The 23,957-nt window shown below is 47.9% G+C and overlaps 1 protein-coding gene across 2 annotated transcripts in view; it reads right to left on the bottom strand.

Annotated features, from left to right (window-relative positions):
* The window catches only part of Lpin2 (lipin 2), a 48,422-nt gene that overhangs the window by 8,108 nt on the left and 16,357 nt on the right, over nt 1-23,957 (bottom strand). For both annotated transcript variants that reach the window (XM_005372657.2, XM_005372661.2), the window contains exons 3-9: nt 20,183-20,278; nt 18,421-18,722; nt 13,235-13,342; nt 12,629-12,752; nt 11,205-11,523; nt 9,865-9,964; nt 841-1,028 (exon numbers count right to left, since the gene is read on the bottom strand). In XM_005372657.2, the coding sequence (XP_005372714.1) occupies nt 841-1,028; nt 9,865-9,964; nt 11,205-11,523; nt 12,629-12,752; nt 13,235-13,342; nt 18,421-18,722; nt 20,183-20,278 (1,237 nt within the window). The remainder of the gene's footprint in view (nt 1-840; nt 1,029-9,864; nt 9,965-11,204; nt 11,524-12,628; nt 12,753-13,234; nt 13,343-18,420; nt 18,723-20,182; nt 20,279-23,957) is intronic.

Raw genomic sequence — 23,957 nt, 5'->3', positions numbered from 1 at the left:
GCCACTCTGGCATGCCGGCCTGCCTTGGAGCCAGCCGATGACGGGCTGAACCCTCCACGCACCGTGAGCCAAATAAACCTTCCCCTTTCACTGTGGGGGTGGGTATTTCGTCTCAGCAATGAGAGGACAGTAACGAGGACAGGGATGAGAAAGAGTACGTGGCCGGCGCAGGTCTGTTCCCAGAAGGGACTGGTGGCCACGATACACCATTCATTTCTGTAAGATGTAAAGCAAACAACTGGGAGAAAGAGATGGAGAAGAGAGAGGCGTAATTAGCATCTGGTGACGCTAAGAAGACACAACTGCAAGCAACGGGGTGGGGGCTTTGGCCCGCTCTGCGACGCCACACCACGCCACGCCGAGCCTGCAGACCCTCGGGAGGGGAGAGGAGCGGCAGGAAGGGCACACTGGGGTGATGGTGCTGGCCTGGAGGAAGGTCAGACACTGCCCAATGGAGGAGGCGCGGCGCACAGGTTAAACGCGCGGTGCAGGCAGGCAGGACACACATCCTGTCCGCGCACCCTAGGGCCCCTCACCCTCACTGGCTCTGCAAAGCTCCTTCCTTACTTGGGGCCGGCTTTTTCTGTCTCAAGCTGAGGCAGACAACCATCCTACTTTTCACACTGCCCCAAGTGCTTCTCCAGAGGGTGCCGGTCCCCAGGCCCACAAGTGCTTCAACAACTGTGGGGGGGAGCAGCCGCCGGGTGGCTGAGAATGCCTCCCTCCGGACACCCTGCTGCAAGAGCCCCGCAGCCTAAAGCCCTGCATGGCCGAAGCAGGGCCTAAGCCCCGCGCACAGGCTGCCCCCGGGCGGGGCCCAGGTAAGGCCATTCCAGGTACCTTTAGAAATCTCCCCATTGTCACTGAGGCCCCCGCAGAGAGACAGGGTGACGTCGGGCAGGTCCATGGCGGAGTCCGAGAGGCACTCGGTGCCGCTGTCCGCGGCTGCGCTTCCCACCGACTGCGGGGACTGAGAGCCAGACAGCGTGTCGGACTCGGGCCACTGCCTGGAGCCGGGGTCCCCGTCACTGCAGAGAAGAGAGGAGGGAGCTGTCAGGACCGCTTCCAACCCTCCTGGCTGGCGCGCGGCTTCCGGGGGCACAGCTCAGCCTCTCCCCAAAGGAAGGGTGGTGATGCGGCCGCGGGGCTCCCAGCGGGCAGACCTATGTGACAGGTACGTCAGAGAGCCGGGGAAGCAGCTGGGACTAGAGTAGGCGTCACCACGTCACCAAGCCGTGACACCAACGCTTCAACTCTGGCTTTTACGATTTTAATTACAGGAGCAACAGCTCTGGGCATTTATTTACATTTCCATGACAAGAACGACCAGGTGGTTAAGAGCACCTGGGGGAAAGGACTAGTCCAGGGCTGCGCCCCAAAAGGCCTCCAGTCAGCTCTTCCCTCCACACACAGAGAGCCTCCACAAGTAAGGGTCCTGCGGAGCTGCGTCCATCTGCAGAGGGGACGCAGCAGACGGGAAGCAAATCTTCCTTAGGACAGGAGGGCTCCAGCTAAAGATACGGCGACCCAACACTGTTATCTTCCCAGATCCGGCACAGAAGCCAGATTCCAGAAGGCGACTACAATGGAAACCTTTGTACCACAGCGTAAATGTGTGTGGGTTTTTTTGCGGAGGGGGGGGTCTTTTTGAGACAGAGTCTTGCCGTGCAGTTCAGGCTGGCCTTGAACTCACAACGATCCTCCTGTTTCAACCCCCTGAGTGCTGGGATTATAGGCGTGTGCCACCACACTCGGCTTTTTTTTTTTTCTTTTTGAGACAGGGTCTCGCTATGCAGTTCAGGCTGGTCTTGAGCTCACTTTGTAGTCCAGGCTGGCCTCGAACTTGCAACGATCCTTCTGCCTCAGCCTCCCGAGTGCTGGGATTACAGAAGTGCACCACCATGCCCGGCTCTAATAAATTTGTTGTTTTGGAGGCAGGCTCTCGCTACATAGTCCAGGCTGGCCTCAACTTTGTGGCATCCCAAGTATTGGGATTGCAGGCCGGCGCCACCACACCCAGCATGGAGTGTAAATTTGGAAGAAAAAATATGGACCTTGTGTGTTTTTTAAATAATTTTATTTTAAAGAGAAAAAACCCCCAAAATTTTAAAACAAGGTAATAGGAGGCTACCAATTGTTAATACATTGCATACTGTTATCTTTAAGTTACTTAGAGTATAAGATACGTGCTTTTAACTGTCCCAACAATATTAGTACAAACCTTTCTTTTCAATGAACTAAGAGAAATTAGTAGCGTAACTACTCTATCATATATATATTGCTTTTCCCTTCCTCCTTTGCCCCATCCCAGTTTCTCTTTCCTTTTGAACAGTTTTTTCCTGTTTTACAAAATCTGTTGTACATTTTGGATATTATTTACTCTTTCAGCTTGCTTCTTACACTAGGGAGACAATATGATGTTTGCACATGTGAGTCTGGTTTACTTCACTTACAAGTATGGTCTTGAGTTGCATCCATTTACCTATAAAAGTCTCCAGTTTATCCTTCTTTATGGCTGTGTAGTACTCTGGTTTCTCTTTGAATTGTATAAATCTTTCACTTTTTATGGCTGAGTAGTACTCCGTTGTATAAAAAGACCCCATCTTTTTTATCCATTCCTCTGTTGATGGGCATCTGGGTTGTTTCCAAGATCTAGCTATTACAAATTGTGTTGCTATAAACATGGGTGCACATATATTGCTGCGGTATGATGTTTTAAATTGTTCTGAAAAGGTACTCAGAAGGGGAATAGCTGTGTCAAATGGGACCTCCAACCCTAGCTTTTTGAAGAATCTCCACCCTGATTTGCACAGTGGTTGCACCAGTCTACACGCCCAACAGTGAAGGATTCCCTTTTCCCCACAGCTCCTCCAGCATTTGTTATTGGTTGATTTCTTAATAGTCATTCTTTCCAGAGAAGAACCTCACCAGTTTTAATTTGCATCTCTTAAATGACCAGTGAAGTTGAGTATTTTCTCCTATATTTATTTGTCATTTCTATTTCTTCACCTGAGAAGTGTCTATTCATCTCAAATGCTCATTTTTTGACTGGATGGTTAAATTTGGGAGGGTCTGAATTCTTTTTTTTGAATTCTTTAATCACAATGGCTTTATTTTTTTTTTTGTTTCTTTTATCTTTTTTTGTGTTTTTGAGACAGGGTCTCCCTATGCAGTTCAGGCTGGCCTTGAACTCACTTTGTAGCACAGATTGGTCTTGAACTCGCAACGATCCTCCTGCCTCAGCCTCCTGAGTGCTGGGATTACAGGCGTGTGCCACCACGTCTGACATAGTTTCAAGTCAGGGATTTGATGCCCCCTGCCTTGCCTTTGTTGCCCAGAATTGCCTTTGCTATGCTAGGTCTCTTCTGGTTCCAAATGAATTTTAGGATTGTTTTCTCTAATTCTGTGAGATAAACAACTGGAATTTTGATCAGAATTGCATTAAATCTGTAGAACAGTCTGGGGAGTATGGCTATTTTCACTATACTGGGTTTTCATACCCAAGAGCAAGGGATATCTTTCCATCTTCTGATATTCTCTGCAACCTCCTTTTCCGGAGTACTGTAGTTTTCAGTGTAGAGGTCTTTTACATCTTCATTAGATTGATTCCTATGTATTTCATTTTTTTAGATGCTATTGTGAAAGGTGTTGTTTCCCTAATTTCTCTCTCAGTCAGTTTGTTATTTGTGTACAGGAAGGTACTGATTTTTGAGTGCTGACTTTGTACCCAACTATGCTACTGAATTTGCTTATCAAATCTAGCAGTTTTTAAGTGGCATTTTTGGGGTCATCTATGTGGCCCTTGTGTTTCTTAGTCACAAATGTTTATTATTCTTCTTCTCTGAATAGGTATTTGCTGTCATATTTGCAATACTGCTATAAAATTTCAAGTTTACTTTATTAAAAAGCTAGTATTTTTAATGTTTGTTTAAAAAAATATGTAAGATCTGGTGAAATTACATCTTTTCTTTTTTCTTTTTGGTCTTTCTGAGACAGGCCCTTGTTATGCCGCTCAGGCTGGCCTTCAGCTTGCAACGAGCCAGCCTGCCGAGTGCTGGGCTTACAGGCATATGCCACCATGCCTGGCCTAAATTATATAATCTTTTGAAACAAATATCAAAGTCGAGTAGTAAGTGTAAGTGAACGTAGATGTATTGTGAATGGGAAGCAGTTTCAAAAAGATTAATGTCTGCGTTTCCTCTAAGAGAAACTCAGGTTTGGAGGGATTTTCCATGAACAGCAGTGAGGAGTGGGGTCACATGGCCCAGCAGGGCATCCTCACTGGCACTGGGGGCCCAGCAAGGCTGAGTGGCCATCAGGAAGCCCAGGGCTACACCGGGGATGAGATGCGGGGCCAGGCCAGGCCAGACCCACGGAGGACAGCGCCTGCTCCCCAAAGCCTAGGCCTCTGTTGCCAAATCTGAGCACCCTCAGGGACTCCTGCAGATCAAGAAGCAAGAACCAAGAATATGTCGCATACAAGAAACACATTTAATTCAAAAGGCAATTCACAGACTCAAAGTGAAATGGTAGAAAACAGTACACCATGTGACAGGAACCCCCCCCCAAAAAAAGCAGAGGTAGCTGTTCTATTTGCAGGCAGAGAAGATTTTAAGCCAAGACTGATTAAGAGAGACAAAGAAGGTCACTACATCCTAGTAAAGGGAAGCATATATATATAAGATTTATATATATATATAAAATACCAGTGCATCCAACTATATAAAACATAGATTAATGGACATGAAAAATCAAATAAGTGCTAATATAATTGTAATGGGAGACTTCAATACCCCACTGCCACAAATGGACAGGTTAACTAGACAAAGAAATCAACAATAAAATATTAGAATGGAACCAAGCTTTGGAACAGTTGGACTTAGTAGATGTCTACAGAGTGTTCCACCTGACAACATCAGAATACACGTTCTTCTCAGCTGCACATAGCACACTGTCCAACACAGACCACATACTAACTCATAAAACATGCGTAAGTAAATGCAAAGAAACTGAAATTATCCCATGCATATTATCAAACCATAGTGCAAAGAAATTGGAAATCAATGGCAAAATAAACCATAAGAACTTCATTAACACATGGAAAATGAATAACACCCTTCTGAACAACCAACAGGTCAGAGATAAAGAAGGTATTAGACACTTTCTACAATTGAATGATAATGCTAATACAACATACTGAAACTTAAGGGACACAATGAAAGCAGTCCTACAAGGGGAATCTGTCAGGGAAACAGAGCGAGCCCAAATAAACAACCTAATGCTGAACCTCCAGCTTTTAGAAAAAGAGAAGTAGGTTAAGCCCAAAGCTTGTACAAGGGAAGAAATTATAAAGACCAGAGCAGAAATTAATGCAATGGAGACTAAGAAAACTATACAAAGAATCAATGAATTAAAGAGTTGGTTCTTTGAAAGATTAAATAAGGAAGATGGAGTGGTAAGCAACAAATAAAGAGCCTTGCTGAGAGTTGCTGTCCAGACACTGGAATATAGCAATGCAAGGTAGAGGAGGAGGAGGGAATTGGGTTTCCTGGACCCAGGAAGGATATGAAGCTAGATCTGAAGACAACAGGGACAGCAAAGAGAGAAACTTCAATGTAGAAGAAGGTAGCTGGTGGTGCCTTCTCCAAGTCAGGACTCACTGCCTGGGAGGAACAGTTCAAATCTGTAGACACACAGTGACTGCTGGAAACCCCAGAGGCCTCCATGGAGACACAAGCAGCGGAGGAGAGTAGCAGACGTGGAGGACTGCACTGGCTAGTGGCTGTGTTTGATGCTATTGTTATTGTTGATTGTACCACTTTAGCCAAAGTGACATAATTGTTTTTAACCAGCTGTTCTTGGTATACCAAGACTGAGATTGCCTAAGGGTCCCAGAGAATGCTATAGGCCAGTGCCAAAAAACCAGAGGCTGGGCCAAGCAGGCAGCAACTTCTCATCCTCAATAAACTGAAGAGGTAGGATCTTGCAACAGACTCAAAACCCCCAAACCAGCTATATATACCTGGAAGACACCTTTGAGAAGCAGTCATTTCTATGGTTTCAAAATACAATAAAGCAACTTACCATAGGCAATTTTCAAGCACCAACCCAGGAATTAAACTAAAGAAAATAAAATAAAAGGAGAAGACACTTCAATTGTAACCTCAGACATCCAGTTTATCAAAGACAAACCCACGGGACAATGAGGTGGGACAATCTGAAAGCACCCGCCTGGCCTCTCTGAGTAGCAACAACAAAGCAAATGAACGAAGCTCTAGAAAAAGACGCAAATCAGATGTAATTTTTTGGATAACTACAGAGATGGTGACCATGATGAAAAACATGCTTAGTCACTCTAGAGCAGATACAGATTTAAAAAACAGAGGACCTTAGGAAAAGGATGGAAGCCATGAATGTCCAACATTGGAAAGAAATGGAATCCATAAACAGATTCAAGCAGATATCCAGGAGACTAAAAATTTCATTGCAAGTATCTGCAGCATAATAAACCACTGTGAGGACAGAATCTCAGACACAGAAGACAGGCTTGTGGTTAGTGATCATGCAAAGGAAGATTTTTTTTTTTTTTTTATACTGAGAATTGAACTCAGGGTCTTGCACTTCCCAGGCAGGCACTGTACCACTGAGCTACATCCCCAGCCCTAAGACGTCTTGAAAATAATAAGGGACCATAAGAAATCAACTCAGCAGCTGCTAGATGATGCAAAGAATAACAAAGATTGATCGGAGTCAATGTAAAGCAGGAGAGAGCACAAAGGATATAAAAAACCTGCTCACAGTCGTCATGGCAGAAAACACCCCTGGCAGGAAAAAAGAATTTGACATACAGAGAGTGAGGTGTACAGAACTCCAATTAGCCATGACAAAAATAAATACATAAATGAAATTAAATAAAAACTACAGTCAAGATTCCAGAAATTCAACACCACTTTGTAGCCCAGGCTGGTCTTGAACTCCTAATGATCCTTCTGCCTCAGTCTCCCAAGTGCTGGGATTACAGGTATGCACCACCATGCCTGGCTTAAGAACAGGATCTTAAAAGCTGTCAGAGAAAAGAAACAAATCACCTATGAAGGAAAGCCCATCAGAATCACAGCTGACTTCTCTACACCAACCCTCAAGTCAAGGAAAACTTGGAGTGAAGTATTTCAAGCCCTAAAAGAAAACAACCTCCAGCTCAAGATGGTTATACTCTGCAAAACTCTCTTTCAAAACTGATGGAGAAAAAAGATAGTTCCATCACAAAGAACACCTATGGAAATTCATGAACAGCAAACCAGCACTCCAAAATGTTCTGAAGGACATTCTAGAAAGAGATAACAAGGACTACAATTTCATGAACCCCAAAAGAAGGCATATACCAGGTAAGGCAAACTATTAAATGGGGTGGGGGGTAGAGCCAGCAACAGAAAAATAAAGTGACAAATATAATTCAGTACCTGCCAATTATAAGCATCAATGTTAATGGTCTTAATTCACCAATCAAAAGAAACAGACTAGCAGAATGGGTCAAAGATAAGCGCCAACAAAATGCTGCATATAAGAACACATTTAATTCAAAAAGAAATGCATAGACTGAAAGTCAAAGGGTGGAAAAATAATACTTCATGTGATAGGAACCCAGCAAAAAGCAGGGGTAGCTATTCTACTTGCAGACAAAGAGGATTTCAAGGCAAGATTGATTAAGAGAAACAAAGAAGGTCAGTACATCCTTATAAAGGGAAAGATTAAGTAAAATTGACAAACCTTAGCTAACCTTATCCAAAAAAGGAAAGAAAACACGCAAATCCATGCAATTAGTAATGAAAAGGGTGAAGTCACAACAGATCCTGCAGAAATCCAGAAGATCATCAGTATTTACTTTGACAACAGTATTCTAAAAAGGTGGAAAACACAGAAGAAATGGACAAGTTCCTAGATACATATGGAATATCAAAGCTGAATCAAGAAGATAAAAAATTCTAAATAAACCCATATCAGTCAATGAAATTGAACATGAAACTAAAAACCTAGCAACAAAGAAAAGCCCAGGCCCTAACTGACTCACTGGTCAAATCTCCAAGATACTTAGACAAGGATTAATGCTGCTACATCCCAAACTCTTTAATGAAACTGAAACGGAGACAATACTCCCAAATTCATTCCTGGAAGCAAGCATTACTCTGGTACTAAAACCAGAGAAGAACCCAACCAAGAAAGAATTATAGGCCAATCTCCCTAATGAATATAGATGCAAAAATCCCCACTAAGAGACTGGTAAGCAGAATGCAGCAAATCATCAAGAAGATTATACACCACGATCATGTAGGACTCATCCCAGGGATGCGGGGATGGTTCAAAATATGTAAATCAATAAATGTAATACACCATATTAACAGAACCAAGGACAAAAAGCCTATGATCATCTCAATAGAGACAGAAAAGGCATTTGACAAAGCTCAATACTCATTCGTGATTAAAAAGCCTACAGACGCAGCATTGCTGAATTTGAGGCCAGTCTGAGCTACAAAGTGAGTTCAAGGTCAGCCTGAGCTACACAGTGAGACCCTATTTCAGAAAGGAAAACAAAACAAAACAAAAAACAAACCCTACAGAAAATTGGAATAGATAGTTTTTATTTGAAACTTCAGCCACAGCAATTAGATAACAGAAAGAAATAAAAGGAATAACGATAGGAAAGAAGAAAAAGTTAAATTATCACTATTCATGGATGCCATGATACTCTACATAGAAGACCCCCAAAACTCCCCAAAAGACCTTTAGATTTATAATTTAATTTTCCTACTACAAAAACCTTAGCTTTAAGGTTTCTCACCTTTAAAAACCCCATTACTTCAAATGAACTATGAGACAAGTTTAAGGTACACAGCTAGGAAGAAATTTTAAGAACCTTCCCAAAGTATCTGTCACAAAATTAAATGGTCACGTCCATCCCGTCTTTCCATGCCGAGTGAAAAACGAAGTGTGTTTCTCTGTGTTTCACTTAGCAGTGCTGCAGTGTGCGGCTCAGTTGCGTCACCCTTCTGCGGAAAAAGTAAACTGAGCAGTTTCTCCTTTCAGAAAACCGTCCTGAAAGCCTGAGGCTGAAATGATGCAGGAAGAGGGTTCTCGTGGGTTTGAGTCACCCTGCGGGGAGCAGCCTACAGGACAGGGAGGGCTCCCGGGTGACCCCAGTGGGAGCACGCACCGGAACAGGGTCTCAGCGGACCAGGCCGGGGGTCTCCGGCCTCCCAGGGAGGGAAAGCTCTCCTGGTAAAGTACTGTTAAAGAAAGATGTACTCTTTTTTTAACAGGGTCTTGCTACATAGCCCAGGCTGGCCTCAAACTCTTGGCGATCCTCTTGCCTCAGCCGCCCGAGTGCTGGGGATACAGGCATGTGCCACCACGCCTGGCAAGGATGTGTTCTTAAAAACATGTCACAGGGCTGGGGATATAGCTCAGCGGCACGAGTACCTGCCTGGCAAGCCTGGCAAGCGCAGGTCCTGAGTTCGATTCCCGGTACCAATAAAGAAATAAAAACACATCATAAATAAAAAAGGTGCTAATGAGTTTTTCAAAACATGTAGAATTTGCACTGATGAATATAAAAACTGTTACTCTGAAGTCACATGCAGTTATGCAGGCTTAAGCAGTGTCACCCTTACGGCATCAGAGATGTCTTCATCAACAGCTGCAGATGACCTTCAAGCCACTCTGGCCCCACCCCCCCCAACTGTATGAATCCCCTAAAACCACAAGCAATCAGCAGATTTGCCCTGAGGGCAACAGCCTTGCTGCTTCCTCAGAGGGAGGAACCAGACAGACAATTTGAGCCCCGCCCATAGGACACGGAGAACACGCTACCTCTTCGGGAAGTAGAGCGCAGCGACCTCAGGTTCCAGCCCCTTCAAGTCATCCAGGTAAATATCGTCAGGCCCCTGGTGCTGGCTTCTCTTGTGGACACCTGTGTGTTTTAAGAAAAACATACGAGATGTATGAACCTACAATTTTAAAGGAAAATAAAATTTGTAAACAAGAAAGAGAGGCCATGAACTGAACTGAGTTGCACTTTAAAAGTATCAGCTTTTTTACGTCTTTTCACTCTCAAGCAGCTCAGCAGACGGAACAGAACTCCCGTGCTGATCATCCATGCCATTTATTCACGCGTTCACTGCTGTTAGTGAATAATCCCTGGCCCTCAACCATCTGCTTCATGAAGAAGCCGTAAAGAATATGCATAGGAGCTGGGCATGGTGGCACACGCCTGTAATCCCAGCACTCGTGAGGCTGAGGCAGGAGGAGCGTTGTGAGTTCGAGGCCAGCCTGGGCTACAAAGTGAGCTCAAGGCCAGCCTGAACTGCATAGCGAGACGCTGTCTCAAGAAACAAAAAACAAAAAGAAAGAAAGAAAGAATATGCCCAGGGACAAACGAACACGACAGAACTCGAAGAGCTGCCAGGCCACTGTTCTAACGTCAGGAAGGAGCATATATTTACACACCCAGACAGCCGACCTACGCAAAATGTTAGAAATACAGAAGTATCTCAACTTAAAAATTTATCATCTAGAATAAGATTTTAAAAACATAACATGTAAAAGATACTGCTTACTTCAAAAACCACAAAATTATCTCAGTAGCTTTTATATTGATTACATATCAAAATTATGTTTTAGATTTCATGCCTTAAATAGAAGGTCACTAGAAGTAATCTCACCCTCGTCTCTAGGAGGGGCTGTGAGGTTTTTTTTTTTTTTTTTTTTTTTTTGGTTTTTCTCTGGTACCGGGAACCGAACTCACGACCTTGCGCTTGCCAGGCAGGCGCTTTTGCCGCTGAGCTAAATCCCCAGCCCCCGGGGCCGTGAGGTTTAAATGACAAGCGGCTCCCAGTGCCAGGCTGTTGGGGCCGGGGCACGGCGGTGACCAAAAGCAGCCCCGCGCCCCGGGACATGAGGGGACCGCTCTGGGCGGGCTGTGAAGGGCAGCGGCCTGGGAGCAGGGGGCCAGTGCCTTGGAGGACGAGCGCCGAGAGCGGGTCTAAAACACAGGGAGGCAGAAGCGTGCAGTCGAAGGCTGCTGACACGCTCCGGCCTGGGGAAGTGACTGGCCGAGGCGCACGGGTCACCAGCCCTGCAGGGGCGCGCGCCGGGCGCTGGGCACCGCGGCCGGGGGTCGGGTTCCCCTATCTCGAGCGGGGGGCACTCACCCCTCTTCCTGGACGGCGAGTCCACCTTGGCCGCTAGCCTGGGCTCGGTTGAGATGGGGCTGGGCGAGGGCTCCGCGTCCCCCTCGGGCAGGGGCTGCGCGGGCTCTGGGGACCCAGAGGCGTCTCGGCTTTGCGCATGTGCACACAGGGCCCTGGGTGTGGGCTTCAGCAGGGCAGGCACCGGGTCAGCAGGGGCCCGGTCCTCATCCTCGTCGCGCAGGGGGCTGTCCTCGCTCGGAATGACCCGGAAGTGGGTGCTTTCCGATGGAGTGATCAGAGCCGTCCGAGGGTGATGGTCTGTCCTTTCTCTTTTGCTGACCTAGGAAAGGTGAACGGTTTAAAGTCAAACTAATTTAAAAGGTATTTGCTATTTAATTCTTTAATATATATGTACTTTTGGGTGGGGGATTGAGATAGTCTCGCTATATGTTTTCGACTGGCCTCGAATACGTGGTGATCCTCCTGCCTCAGCGTCCCAAGCACTAGAATTACAGGTGTCCGCCTAACTTCTTATTTACAATTTAACATATTTGTTAAACATATTGTTTTGTGTAAAACAGTTCATAATTAAAATGTGGCAAAATTAATAATTGTAATCTGTTCTGCATCATGATATTTATGAAAGAGTTACATTTACTTTTTTTGTTTTTTTTTGAGGCAGGGTCTTGAGGCTGCCCCCAAATTTGCCATCCCCCTGCTTCAGCCTCCTGAATGCTGGGATGACAGGTGTCCCTAACCTGTTCCACAGTGCAGAAGGCAGTGTGGGGAGAGGACGATGTATCTTAGATACCAGAGGTAGAGAATATTCCACTGGAGGGAGAGGAGTCGCGATAGTTACTGAGTAAAAATAACCGCGCCTGACTGCTTTACAGCTCCGTGAAGAACACGGACAGTAAGAAGTCCAGATGTGATCACAAACACGAGCAAAGTTTATATTTAAAAAACTAAATTCGGCCTGGTGTGGCGGTGCACGCCTGCAATCCCAGTACCTGGGAGGCTGAGGCTGGGGGATCACTGTGAGTTCGAGGCCAGCCTGGGCTCTGTAGTGGGTTCGAGGCCAGCTTGAACTACATAGAGAGGCCCTGTCTCAAAAGCATCAACAACAAAACCCCCCCTAAAACTAAATTTAACAGTAGATCTACACATCTTTCTCAAGATATATATTTTTCTAGTTTTTTTCTTATTATGAGGTAGAAAAAAAAGCTTTAAAAGTCAGTTCTGTGTGCAAAGTTTCAGGGTGCAAATTTTATTTTCCTTTAAGTGCCTTAAAAATTTCCTTACGCAGTATTCCTTCTCTTGCAAATAGGTTAGGAAACACAGTGTCATGGGGGCGTTCACAGCCACGAGAGGGCGCACTGTCACTGTGTGTGTTCCGGGAGCTCATAGGGAGTGGCGCTCCAGCTGTGAGCACCGAGCTGCCCTACCTTGGTGGACTCAGGGAAGCCACCCCATGTCCACTCCATGTGCGACTCGGACCGCAGCAGGCTCTCCGAGGGCTTCACCTCCAGCTCCGAATCGCTCTTCGCACATGCTGCCTGGGGGTAGGTGCTGGAACACAGGGCAGAGACAGGGACACCTTCAGTAAGGGAAACTCAAGTCTAGAGTGAGTCAGCCTATGCCACAGATGTGTGCGCTCTACAGGGGACGGTGGTGATCTCCTCCTCTCTAAATGCTGGACACGCGTTATTTCACTTGCATCTCGAGGAAAGCAGCGAGGATGGCCACTTTGCAGGAGGAAAATGCGTGTGAGCAGCTGACACGTGAAGACGGTGGAGTGTAAATCGTACGACCACAGCCTCCCCACGTGTGACTCACTCTGCACAGCTGATGCTGGACACTAAGGACCAGGTTTCAGGCTCTCTGGGTGGCAGAGTTCACCCAGGTCTACAGCGGCTCCACACTGCTAGGGTCAGTCAGGTCATGCTGAGACCAGCGTGATTACTGAGGAAATACCATTCCCGTGGAATAACAGCAGATAATACACACTTCCTTCTTCCCTTAGGGAAACAGGAACTTCCAAAGATACATACTTCTCTAGTGGGGACCAGTCTCCATCGGACAGGGGGTAGTGATCCCCAGAACGAAACAGCAAAGGCTCCTTATATTCTTCTTCTTTTAAGGAAGCATTTGAAGACCCTCTGAAAGGAAAACACAGAAACAATGTCATACACCTTCATTTTAAGAAGCACCCAAATCTACTGACAAGCTGTCTGATAAAAATGAAGCGGGCCACATGGTTAGTAACTCCTCCTTTCCAAAGGGGGTTTGCAATGCCACCTACCAAAAATTCCGCAACCACTAACTATAGAACAAACAGAGGAAAGGCAAAAAATTCCTTTTTACATCCCTTGGGGTTACAGCTAAAGCCTTACAGTACACGTATTTCACTTGGCTCCTACAAATCTGAGGTACTGTGGAGGTTAAGCTTAACTGTCAGCTTGACTGGTTTTGGAGCTGAATAAGCAATTAGCAAAGCACCCTTCTGCGTGTGTCTGGGTGGGCCACGGAGGTGTGACTTTGGGGGCTGTATCTGGTCCCGGCCCCTCCCTCTCTGGCATTGCTTCCTGCATGCCATGAACAGAATCCTCAAATCAAACCTCCCCTCCTTTAAATTATGAATGTCGGTATTGTGTTCCCGTGAAGAATGGGGTGGTAGCTCTGTCTGTACCTGACCATGTGGTTTGGAAGCCTTTATAAATAGTTTATACGGCGAATCTGGGAAGGTTTGGAGAAGTGGGCTAGAGGAGCCCTCAAGTGCCGTAAGCAGAGCTTGAAAGGTAATTCTGATAATAGCTCAGAAGATGAGAAATGCTGACAGGAATACAGGTAGTAAAGACCAGGCTCAGGAAGTTTCACTTGGGAACAAGGACTTCATTGGTACCACTAGCATGTGTATTTCACTCTGGCAAAAAAAAAAAAAAAAAAAAATTGCATTTTGCCTATGGCTGGAAAGTAGGAGACTGAGATTAAGAGCAGCAGATAAATTGATCTGGTAGAAAAAAATTTCCAGGCAGCCCAATGTTCATGCAATGGCATGGATATGGCTGATTGCTTTTAAAATAAAAAACAGATTTATAGTGAGAACAGGGGGTGAAAAGCAGGGCAGCAAAATGCAAAAAAACTTAATTTGGGCCCCAAAGGAAACACGCATAAAGTTGGAGCCAATGCAGGTGTGGCTGCTGAAGAGATTAGTGCCATGAAAAAGAAACAAAGTACTTCCCACAGGGAAAAGGAAATATGCCTTGATGGATTCACAGAAATCTAGAAAGGTCCATCCATCACAGGCTCAAGGATACAGAAGTATAAATGCTTCATTTGAGAAGAGAGTTTCTGGGACCCCTGCTTGAAAAGAGCTTCCAAGGCAATTAGTTCCCTGGGACTCAATTCTTGTGCTCAACCACTCATACATTCAGAGGCTGCTGTAGCCATGATCCAAGGGGACTGGCTACTGCTTCTAATAAGAGCAGACCTAGTATCATCTACATGATGGTGATTTTACCAGCATGCGGAACGTAAGAGTTGTAGGGTCATGGAGGCTTCTACTCAGACTTCAAAGGAAGGCCTGGAGGCCAGGCAAGTAGCCCCTGAGAGAACAGCACACAAAACTATAGAAATGAAGCTGAATCTTTTTTGTTTGTTTGTTTTTTTTCCCAGTACCAGGGATCGAACTCACAACCTTGCACTTGCCGGGCAGGTGCTGTGCCGCTGAGCTAAATCCCCAGCCCCAGGAATGAAGCTGAGTATGTGCTGGAGACCCCAGAAAATTGGAGATGCTAGTCAGCCATGAGGAAAACTGCAGGCTGTGAGTGAGTCCAGCCCGAGACAGAGAGGCTATGTGGGTTGCAACTGTAAGGCCATAGGGTTGGAGGCCACTAAAGCTCCCTGGAACTCACTTCTCACTACCGTGTGCCCTGGACGCTGGATATGGAGCTACAGGACTTGCCCTGCTGGGATCTGGTCTTCTGCTGGCCCTGTCCTATCCCCCTATTCCTCCCTTTCAGAATTGGATGCTTACCCTGTGCCACTGCATGCTGGGATTGAGTGACTTTATTTTTACAGAGGTTCACAGCTAAGAGTTTGCTGTGAGTCTCAGAAGAGTTTGATGTGGACTTTTGAGACATGTTAGAACTGCTGAAACTCTGGAGCCAGGCAACCATGAACTAAATACCCTGAAACCATGAACCAAATTAAACCTTTCCTCTTTTAAATTGTTTGTTTAAGGTTTTCCTAATGCTAATCTTTCTTCCAGAGTATTACTCAGACACATAAACTTATTCAAGGGGAGAAAAACATATATTGAGGAAAGCAGACATCTAGGAAAAAATAACAAAGGAAGATCAAATGATAACTTTGCTTTAAAAAAGGGGAAATCAGCCAGACGGTGGTGCATACTTGTAACCCTAGCATTGTAATCGAGGAGGAGTAGTTCAAGGACGGCCTGGATAACGTAGCAAAACCTTGTTTCAAAAAGAAAAAGGGGCCAGGCATGGTAGCACACACCTGTAATCCCAGCACTGGGGAGGCTGAGGCAGGAAGATCGTTGTGAGTTCAAGGTCAGCCTAGGCTACAAAGTGAGCTCAAGGCCAGACTGAACTGCATAGCTAGACCCTGTCTCAAAAACAACAAAACAAAAAAGACAAAGAGAAAAGAAAAAAAGAAAATCCTTGCCTTCTCTGAACATATTTCACAACAGTACAAAAGGCCGAGCAGAGTTCAGCAAAACAAATGTACAAATGGGATTGAGTGAAATATTGAAAGGGTGAGCTCAGATACCATTGAGAACTCACAGCACCGGGAAGACATGAACTGGCTGCTTCTGGGAGAAGCTGACAGAAACAGCCCCCAGTCCAGGCTCACCAGTGAGGGAAGGTTTCTGGTACTGAGGCTGCTTTCGTCCCGACTGCTTTATTTCAACAGGGTTTCTCAAGGGCTGTTAAGCTTTTTCAAAATGGCACATGTGCCAGAGAACAGGGGCCAGCAAGGAGACCTGGACAGAGCAATTTAATTAAACTGAGGAGGGATAAGAGAGTCCAATGAAGCGTCCTGTGGGGGTGTTGAGGGCCGGGTGGAAGGGGGAGGGTGCAGCGCAGCAGTGGGGATGCAAGGCAGGTTACCGCGCACGCGCTCCTGCCTTCAGCAGGGCTGTGGCTGTGCACGCTCCCTATCTGTGTGTACGAGCCACTGCAGTTTCACAGATGTCCCTGTGTTGTGTCTTCATGTCTGCCATCACTTTGCAAACCGACATCCTCCTAATTCAGATGCTACAGAGGCCACCAAGACGCCTGCAGCCGCCCAGGTTCCCAGACCCACACACTAGGCTCTGCGGGTTCTTGTGTCTTAACTTACACTTCGCACTGCCAGGTGGGAAAGAAATCAACAGAAACCACAGCAAATAGCTGGAGTTGTTTACGTGGGGTAAATTACTGGTGCGAAGTGAGTTTTAAACTACTTAACAGGCAGTAAGAGGTGAACAGGACTGCTGCGGACCGGACCAAAGATCAGCTCACTACGCTCAGGCGTGCTTATCAGCGGCCTTCGCCCTGTGGAGTCAGAGTTCCACATGGCTCACGATGAGTCTGCATTTAGCCGGCTTCCACAGAGCTGGGCTGCTGCCAGGACGCAGACGCCCACAGCGCCTGGCTGAGTGTCGGCAGCGAGGGGCCCGGCCAGCGCAGCGGCACCCCACCTGTAGGGCCTCAGAAGCCAGCCTCTGAGCCGAGGGGAGCGCGGAGCCTGGCTGACAAGCGAGCGCCAGCGCTCCACTTGGAATCTAGCAGGCCCAGCCGCTCACTGTGGCGGGCACTTTGCTGTCCTTTTTCTTAGTCCTCATTTCTGCTGGCTGCATAACTAAGCAGACTTTTGAAAGCAAACTTCAGAAAGAGTTCCTCCACGTGACACCCTCTGCAGTTCACCACAGCAGCGACCCAAAGCAAAAGCAAACCACCGCGCTCCTGAGAAACGCCCCCAGGCCCGGCCGGCGTGTGCGGGACGGGGCTGCTGACTCAGCGGGCCCGGTGCTGGCTCAGCAAGATAAGCTGGCGCGGCTCCTAAGCGGCGGGCGGCAGCACTGCGCCCAACAGACTCGGGGGCGCAGCCTGCCTGTGACTCGCAAAGGCAAGGCGCGTGCTGATGCCTCCGCGCTCACTTACACTTCCCACCCTGACACTCCTTCAGGAGAGCGACTCTGTGCAGCCAGTGAGCGTTCAGTAAGGAAGCTTACGTCTCAGAAACGCTTTCGCACCCTAAGCTAAAACTGCAAATTGCTAGGGGCCCTAAACTGCTCTGCTATGTCAACAGGGGTTTGGGGCAAGTGTTCATCGTAAGTGGGTCTTGAAAGAATTTTAGCTGCAAAACATTATGAACCCTAAAGTACCTTCACCATTTCTTTCCATTTTTCATTATTTTGTTGTTATAGGGATTCTCTACTCTATCAAAGGAAGAAAATCTAATGCATTCACTGTAAGAGTGTAAAAAGAATATCTCTAGAGAGCTGTGACATGAGTAGAAAAATGTTCACATATTTAAAACTTACTATCAGTTGCAGGGTATTATTCCAGGACTCACCATCCAGATTCGACGACTTTGGAAAGTGAGTGAATAGTTTTGCCAAGGAACAATTATCCTATGTTATTCACTAGTAGAATACACTACTATAACCCTCACAGTGTTCTGTTGTCTTAACTATAAAAACAAAAGCTCAGCAATGCACTTAGGACCAGGTACAGTCTGCTCTGTAGGGTCTGCTTTGTGTAACTAGCAAACCCCTTTCTTCTCCTCCGAGGAGAACCGTGGAATGGCATGCCTTTCCCCAGGTGGCCAGGAGCTAGGCTGAGAACACACAAGCAGACCCAAGCCTCGCTCCCAGGGTCCCCAGCAGTCAAATGAAGGGTGCAGACAAGCAGGGCGGCGGCTGCTTCTCAGAACCAGCCGGGTACCAACATGAGAGCCAGGTGGGGGGATGCCTCAACAGCGAGGTGCCCTGCCCTCCGAACATGCTCCAGGGCAGGGCACAGTAACCTGCCCGCCTCCAGGCTGGAAGAGAGGCACCACTAACCTGCCACAAATGACATCTGAGTGTCACGGCAGAAGGCCCACCAGCAAATTCTGCTAGTTGCAGAAAGGACAAGAGCAAGTGCCTCTCCCACGCGCTTGCACAATAAAGTGTGGAGGGAGACAGCGCCCCGAACTGCCCTCCTGCCTGGGCCCATGGCCCTACCTGGCCACCTGGGCCGCCTTCTCGTCATCGGAGCTCACGGCCACGTCATGGGCGCCCTCTGCCGCGGGGGAGGCCGCCTGCTCCTCCTTCTTACTGTCCTGCTTGCACTTCTTTCTCCTCCGCTTCTTCTTCTTCACAGCACTTGGGGCGAACACTGTCTCCGTTTCTGAGACGTTCGAGATGTCTGGACTCTGGGGTGGTCCTCCATCTCCTCCTGGTTTCCCCAAGGGGCAGTCCAGATCCTTAAAGAACTGACCTTCCGTGGGAATCGGTGAGGTGGCAAGGTAAGCAGGAAGCGTTTCCTTAAAGATGACAGGGAAAGTGAAGTTACTCCTGACACACCGTGCGCGGATCGAAGCAGTACTCAATTCTGCTGCGGCGGTACGGCATGTTTGCTTCCGAGGGCAGGAGGCCACCCGGGCTCTGCCACACAGCCAAGCGGCAGCGATTCCTGAACACGCAACCAGAACCGAGGGCCAGTGTGCGCAGAACACACAGGCGAGGACAAAGCAGAGCCAACTCAGCCCTCTGCCCAGCGGTGTCCGAAGCAGCAAAGGATGCTGGCAGAGCTCACAAGATAAAGCGGTGACAGAGCCAGGGACTGTCAGGGAGCAGGAGGTGGAGGGCAGGGAAGGGAGGCGAGGGGCCGGGTGTCCGAGCAGTGGCGGGTGCCAGCGAGCACACTGCCGGACAGTGCGGAGGGAAGACCTTGTAACAAGACAAGTTAGTGAATCTGGAAGCATAATGACCCTTTTAAGAATCCTAAGGAAGGCCAACGTTCAGAAGCTATTACACTAACTCAACACTGAATACATGGTGGAGGCTGGCGTCCAGTAAATGAGCAACTTAGCCTTTGCTTCACTCCTCTGTATCATTCAGGGCAAACCCAAGATTAGGGAGAAGATATACACAGACCTCAGGTAATTTACAGCGCTCAGGTTTGTATGCTTTTTACATCCTGAGGATGCGTGGCTTTCTCTGTTTTAAGCTGCTCAGTGTGGCTTTGGTGAACACGTTCCCTGAAGCCGGGAGTTATTTACCTGCACACACCTGCATTCAGCACCAACACAGAGAAACTGCCCAAGGCCTTCTGCACCCCAGCGAGAGGCTGTGGCCTCTGTTTCTAGGGATCTGGTTAATGACCATCTTTGTTACAGAAAGTTTGCTTGACCTTCTTGAAAGCTGTTTTACAGCAAGGTTTCCTAGCTTTACTGCAGCAGAACCTGGGAGGTGGGAACAGTATGAACGCCCACCAGTTAGAGAACGGCTAAACTAAGTGTGAACTCCCTAACCGGAACACTGTGTGGTGACCAGACAGACCTAGAACTACCGGCTTGAAATGGATGCAGATAACAGAAAATGAGGGAAGTCTGAAGGAAACAAAAACTAAATCAGTGGCAGCCACATGAGCTTTTGGTAATTTTTATTCTTCTCGAAGTCATAAGCACCTAGGAAGCACAGGCTGTTTTATTCACAGTGTGTGGCACAGAAGTAATTCCAGTGTTTCTTGGATAAACAGGCTTTTCATTTTAAAGGTTTCTCATCCCCCCCAGCTCCTTTTTAAAAAACAGGATTATTTTATAATATTCATCCAAAGACCTAGCTCCTTTTTGACAGCTTAGCTCAACATAAAAGTAGAGCCCTTCTAACCTGCAGCAGTCATTTATACAACTAAGCACGGGAAGACCACTGACTCCTGTGTCGGGACGTGTCCCGGAGGCCCGGAACAGCGTGTAAAGTGGCCGTGACCTCGAGAACTTACATATTCCTCTTCGGTCTCCTCCACGAAGAATGCTTCTCCATTGTCACCCAATTTCATGTGAAGATCCACTGCATTGCCATTGATTTCTATGTCAATCTAAGGGGGGAGACAAAGTATGACTTGGCGTGCGAAGAGCCTTTCCTCCTAGCTAAACCCAGCCCGGCTTCTGGTTCTCAAGCCAAACTCAGCACTGAGTTTTCTACAGCTCGGCTCCGAGAGGCACCGCCACACCCCGGCCCCCCACCCCGAAGTACAACAGATCGGGCAGGGGCAGCGGATGAGGTGCGGTCCACACAAACGTCTCACCACCAACTTCTACCACATACAGAAAGCACAACTGTTTACTTTCCCAAATGTTGTGCAACGGGCACCGATCGCCAGCCATCTGTGTGCGTCACAAGTTCCAACACAGGAGGCTTCTCAGCATTCTGACGTGCTCTCCTCAGTGACCCTGGTGTGTCTATGAGAGCTGTGACATGTTCCCTGCCAGCCCGTCTGTCCAGTGACACATCAGGGTCTGTGAGCAGCCACTGCCCTTGCCCACCCTCTGCCAGGGACCGGCCCCCACACACTGGCACCAGGTCAGGAGGACAGTGAGGCCTGGTATGGTGCGGCCTCCTCGCCTCCCAGAGATGAACCTGTGGAACATTTTATAAAATGTGTGATCGGAAGAGGAACTGGCCAAGACGAAAGTGCAGCTAAGAAACACAAATCAATAATGCCTGAAGTAAAACTCAGATCAAACCTAACAGTTACACAATAAGGAGCTCCTTGTGGGAAGCGTGACCCTGCTGCCGGCCGCTGGCCGCTGCGGAGCCCGAGGTGTGCAGCCGGAAGAGCTGCATGTTACAGTCTTCAGACTCACTGAGAAGGAACCTAAGGAGAAACTCTGCACAGTAGTGAGTAAATGCTTGCTAAGAACAGAATGCAGTCATCAATCTGGGAGCCAGTTTACGTGTTCTGTAGGACCAAGCAAATCCACAGACATACTGCAGGTAACCAGAGCAGGGTTCCCACTGTCAGAGCACAAAGTTCCAACTAAAGAAAAGGGGAAATAAGAGCCTGTGGCGATGTCCTGGAACAGAGGGCTGTGTGAGCTCCTGCTGCTTACAGAGCGATGGTGAGCACACTGGTACATGTGCCCAGGCACGTGAGACGCATACCCGCACACGTACACAGCATGTGAGATGCACACCCGTACGTGTACGCGGGAGCATGCATACATTTCCTGCTCTGAGGCCGAGAGCGCCTCAAGCAACGACAGCTCAGCAGCAAAGAGCACACCCTGTGGCCAGATCTTCATTTCTAGTGGGATTCCACAACCTAAGGAACCAGGGCCTGTTGGAGACACGAAGGAATTCCAGGCTCGGCAGAGAAAGCAGATTTCACTGGACTACCTCACAGCGCCAGAAAGGAAGGGCCCAAAGCTTACGGGAGCATTTCCGGGGGGACTCCACTTGAGCAGCCACATAAATAATCGTGATAATGTGTAAAGGCAAATCATTAACGCTCACGAGTTCACACCAACAAGGAACTGAGGTAGGTAGAGCGGGGTAGCTTTTCCTCACTGAATCACAATCAGCAGAGTAGAAGGATGCAAACGACAGGAGTCTCCGTCAGCCACACATCTGCACAGTAACCCTAACACAGGAAGCCAGCCCTTGCCCAGGTGAGCCTGTGCGGAAAACCCCGCCGACGCCGGGAACCCAGACCACAGCGGGCGGCGGCGGTGCAGAGACCGCAACGGCGGGCACACACAGCGCCACCGTGGCTCCTGCCCCAGGGCAAGTGGCGACAGGTCAACGCGGGCAGCCTGCGCACTAACTTGCGGCCCGCCGTAGCAGCCAGGGTCGCAGGCAGAGAAAGGCTGAGGGCCTGCAGGAGCAAGCAGGGTGACAGCGACAGGACACGGCCGGCACAGCAAGCGGGCGCGCGTGGAAGCCCGGTGACGTGTGGCCGGGTCTCTGTGAACAGCACCGTGCCGGAGTTCGTCTCTGGCCTTCGGGAACTGTACAGTGGCCACGTGAGTGGAAACGTCAGAGGAGGAAGTAAGGGGAGGGAGACTTCTTCAACTGCATCTGCAACCTGTCCACGAGTCTAAAATGAACTCAAAAATAGCTAGAAAGTAAACAGATGCCATGAAAAACCCAGACTGAGGGACTGTCACAGGCTGGGGGAGACTCAAAGGACGGGACAGTGACAAGCTCCTCGTCTTGATCATGGTGACGGCACAAATGCCTTGACTGTGGTTGGGCACAAGTAAGTGTTGGAACCTACTGCACTGTGTTCAAATATGTGCAGTCCGTTACAATGTGAACTGTGAAACACTAAATGGCCAATAAACGTATTTGTTTCGTTTTGTTTTTTGTTTGTTTTTGAGACAGGGTCCCAGTATGCAGTTCAGGCTGGCCTTGAGCTCACTTTGTAGCCCAGGCTGGTCTTGAACTCTCAAGGATCCTCCTGCCTCAGCCTCCCGAGTGCTGGGATTACAGGTGTGCACCACCACACCCGGCATGGGTAATAAATATAGAACACTGAGTAAAGAAACCCTGTATAATTCAAGAAACCTTATTAAAAATAATTAATTTACACAAAATGCATTTTCTTGTACCTTTTAAAAGAAATGGCTGCATAAATCACTTTCAGGGCACAAATGTGAACGCTAACCCCATTCCCCGTGTGTCTTCCTGGTCCTTCCTGTGACAGAGACTCCTGACCCGGGAGAAACTTCAGCCAGAAGTCGCTGAGAGGTGAGAATTCCAGAGCAGCCAGGACCCCAGGGCCTGGGACTTACGTTACTTACTGGTGCTCTTTAGCTTGAACTGGCAGGAGCTGGACTGCCATCCACAATGGAAACAGTTCTAACACATGGGGGTTTAACTGATACATAAGTCACCAGTTTTGTGATGAGCCAATGAAATTAGTACTTCAAGAATCACGTCCAAGTGTACTCTCTAGAAGGAACTCCTGGGTTGTCAGGTACACTGGGAGCACTGTGTCTAGCGGACAGGCACACACCGTGACCGCGCCTGGTTGTGCAAACCTCAGTTTAGAGGGTGGTCAAGATTTCACGTCCACTTCATGAGAGTCACATTTGAAAATTTGGGGCCACAGTGTAAATCAACAACCTTTCCTCACCCAAACAGCTCCAATAAGACAGCTAGTGCAATCTGCCGGGACAGCTGAACACTGGTAGGGTTTTGATTTCTTCTTCTTTTTTTTTTTTTTTTTTTTGGTACCTGTGAATCAAACCCAGGACCTTGTACTTGCCAGGCAGGCACTTATGCTACTGAGCTATATCCCCAGCCCTTCTTTTTCTTGAGATAGGGTCTCACTATGTAGCCGAGGCTGGCCTCGAACTCACATACATCCTCCTGCCACAGCCTCCTGAATGCTGGGACTATAGGTGTGTGCCACCATGCCCTGCTATGGTTTCGGTTTTAGTGTCACAAAAAAGCTGTGTCGCAGTCAACCAAGTGGCCACATTCCTTCCCAAACACCCTCTGGGTTTCTAGGATAGCAAGAGAGGTAATGGGAACGATTTCTGCTTTCCTTCGTCTCCTGGATTGCATTCCTGCTAAAATGGAAGGGTTTGACAAGACAACGAACACAACAAACCCTGCGGCCTTCTGCAGAAAGGGTGCTGCGAGCTCCTAGGCGCATGCCTGCGTTCACTGGGCTCCCCTGCTCTGCCTCGGATCCGGCCTGGGAGGCCAGAGACTGATCCAATCTGCTGGAACACTCAGCTGCCCACGGGAAAACGAAAGAAGCCTCT

The sequence above is a fragment of the Chinchilla lanigera genome, unplaced genomic scaffold (assembly GCF_000276665.1).
Source record: "Chinchilla lanigera isolate Chin_1 unplaced genomic scaffold, ChiLan1.0 scaffold00001, whole genome shotgun sequence".
Classification (NCBI taxonomy): domain Eukaryota; kingdom Metazoa; phylum Chordata; class Mammalia; order Rodentia; family Chinchillidae; genus Chinchilla; species Chinchilla lanigera.
The sequence above is the reverse complement of the archived record's forward strand: the minus strand, read 5'-3'. Positions and strand labels throughout refer to the sequence as shown.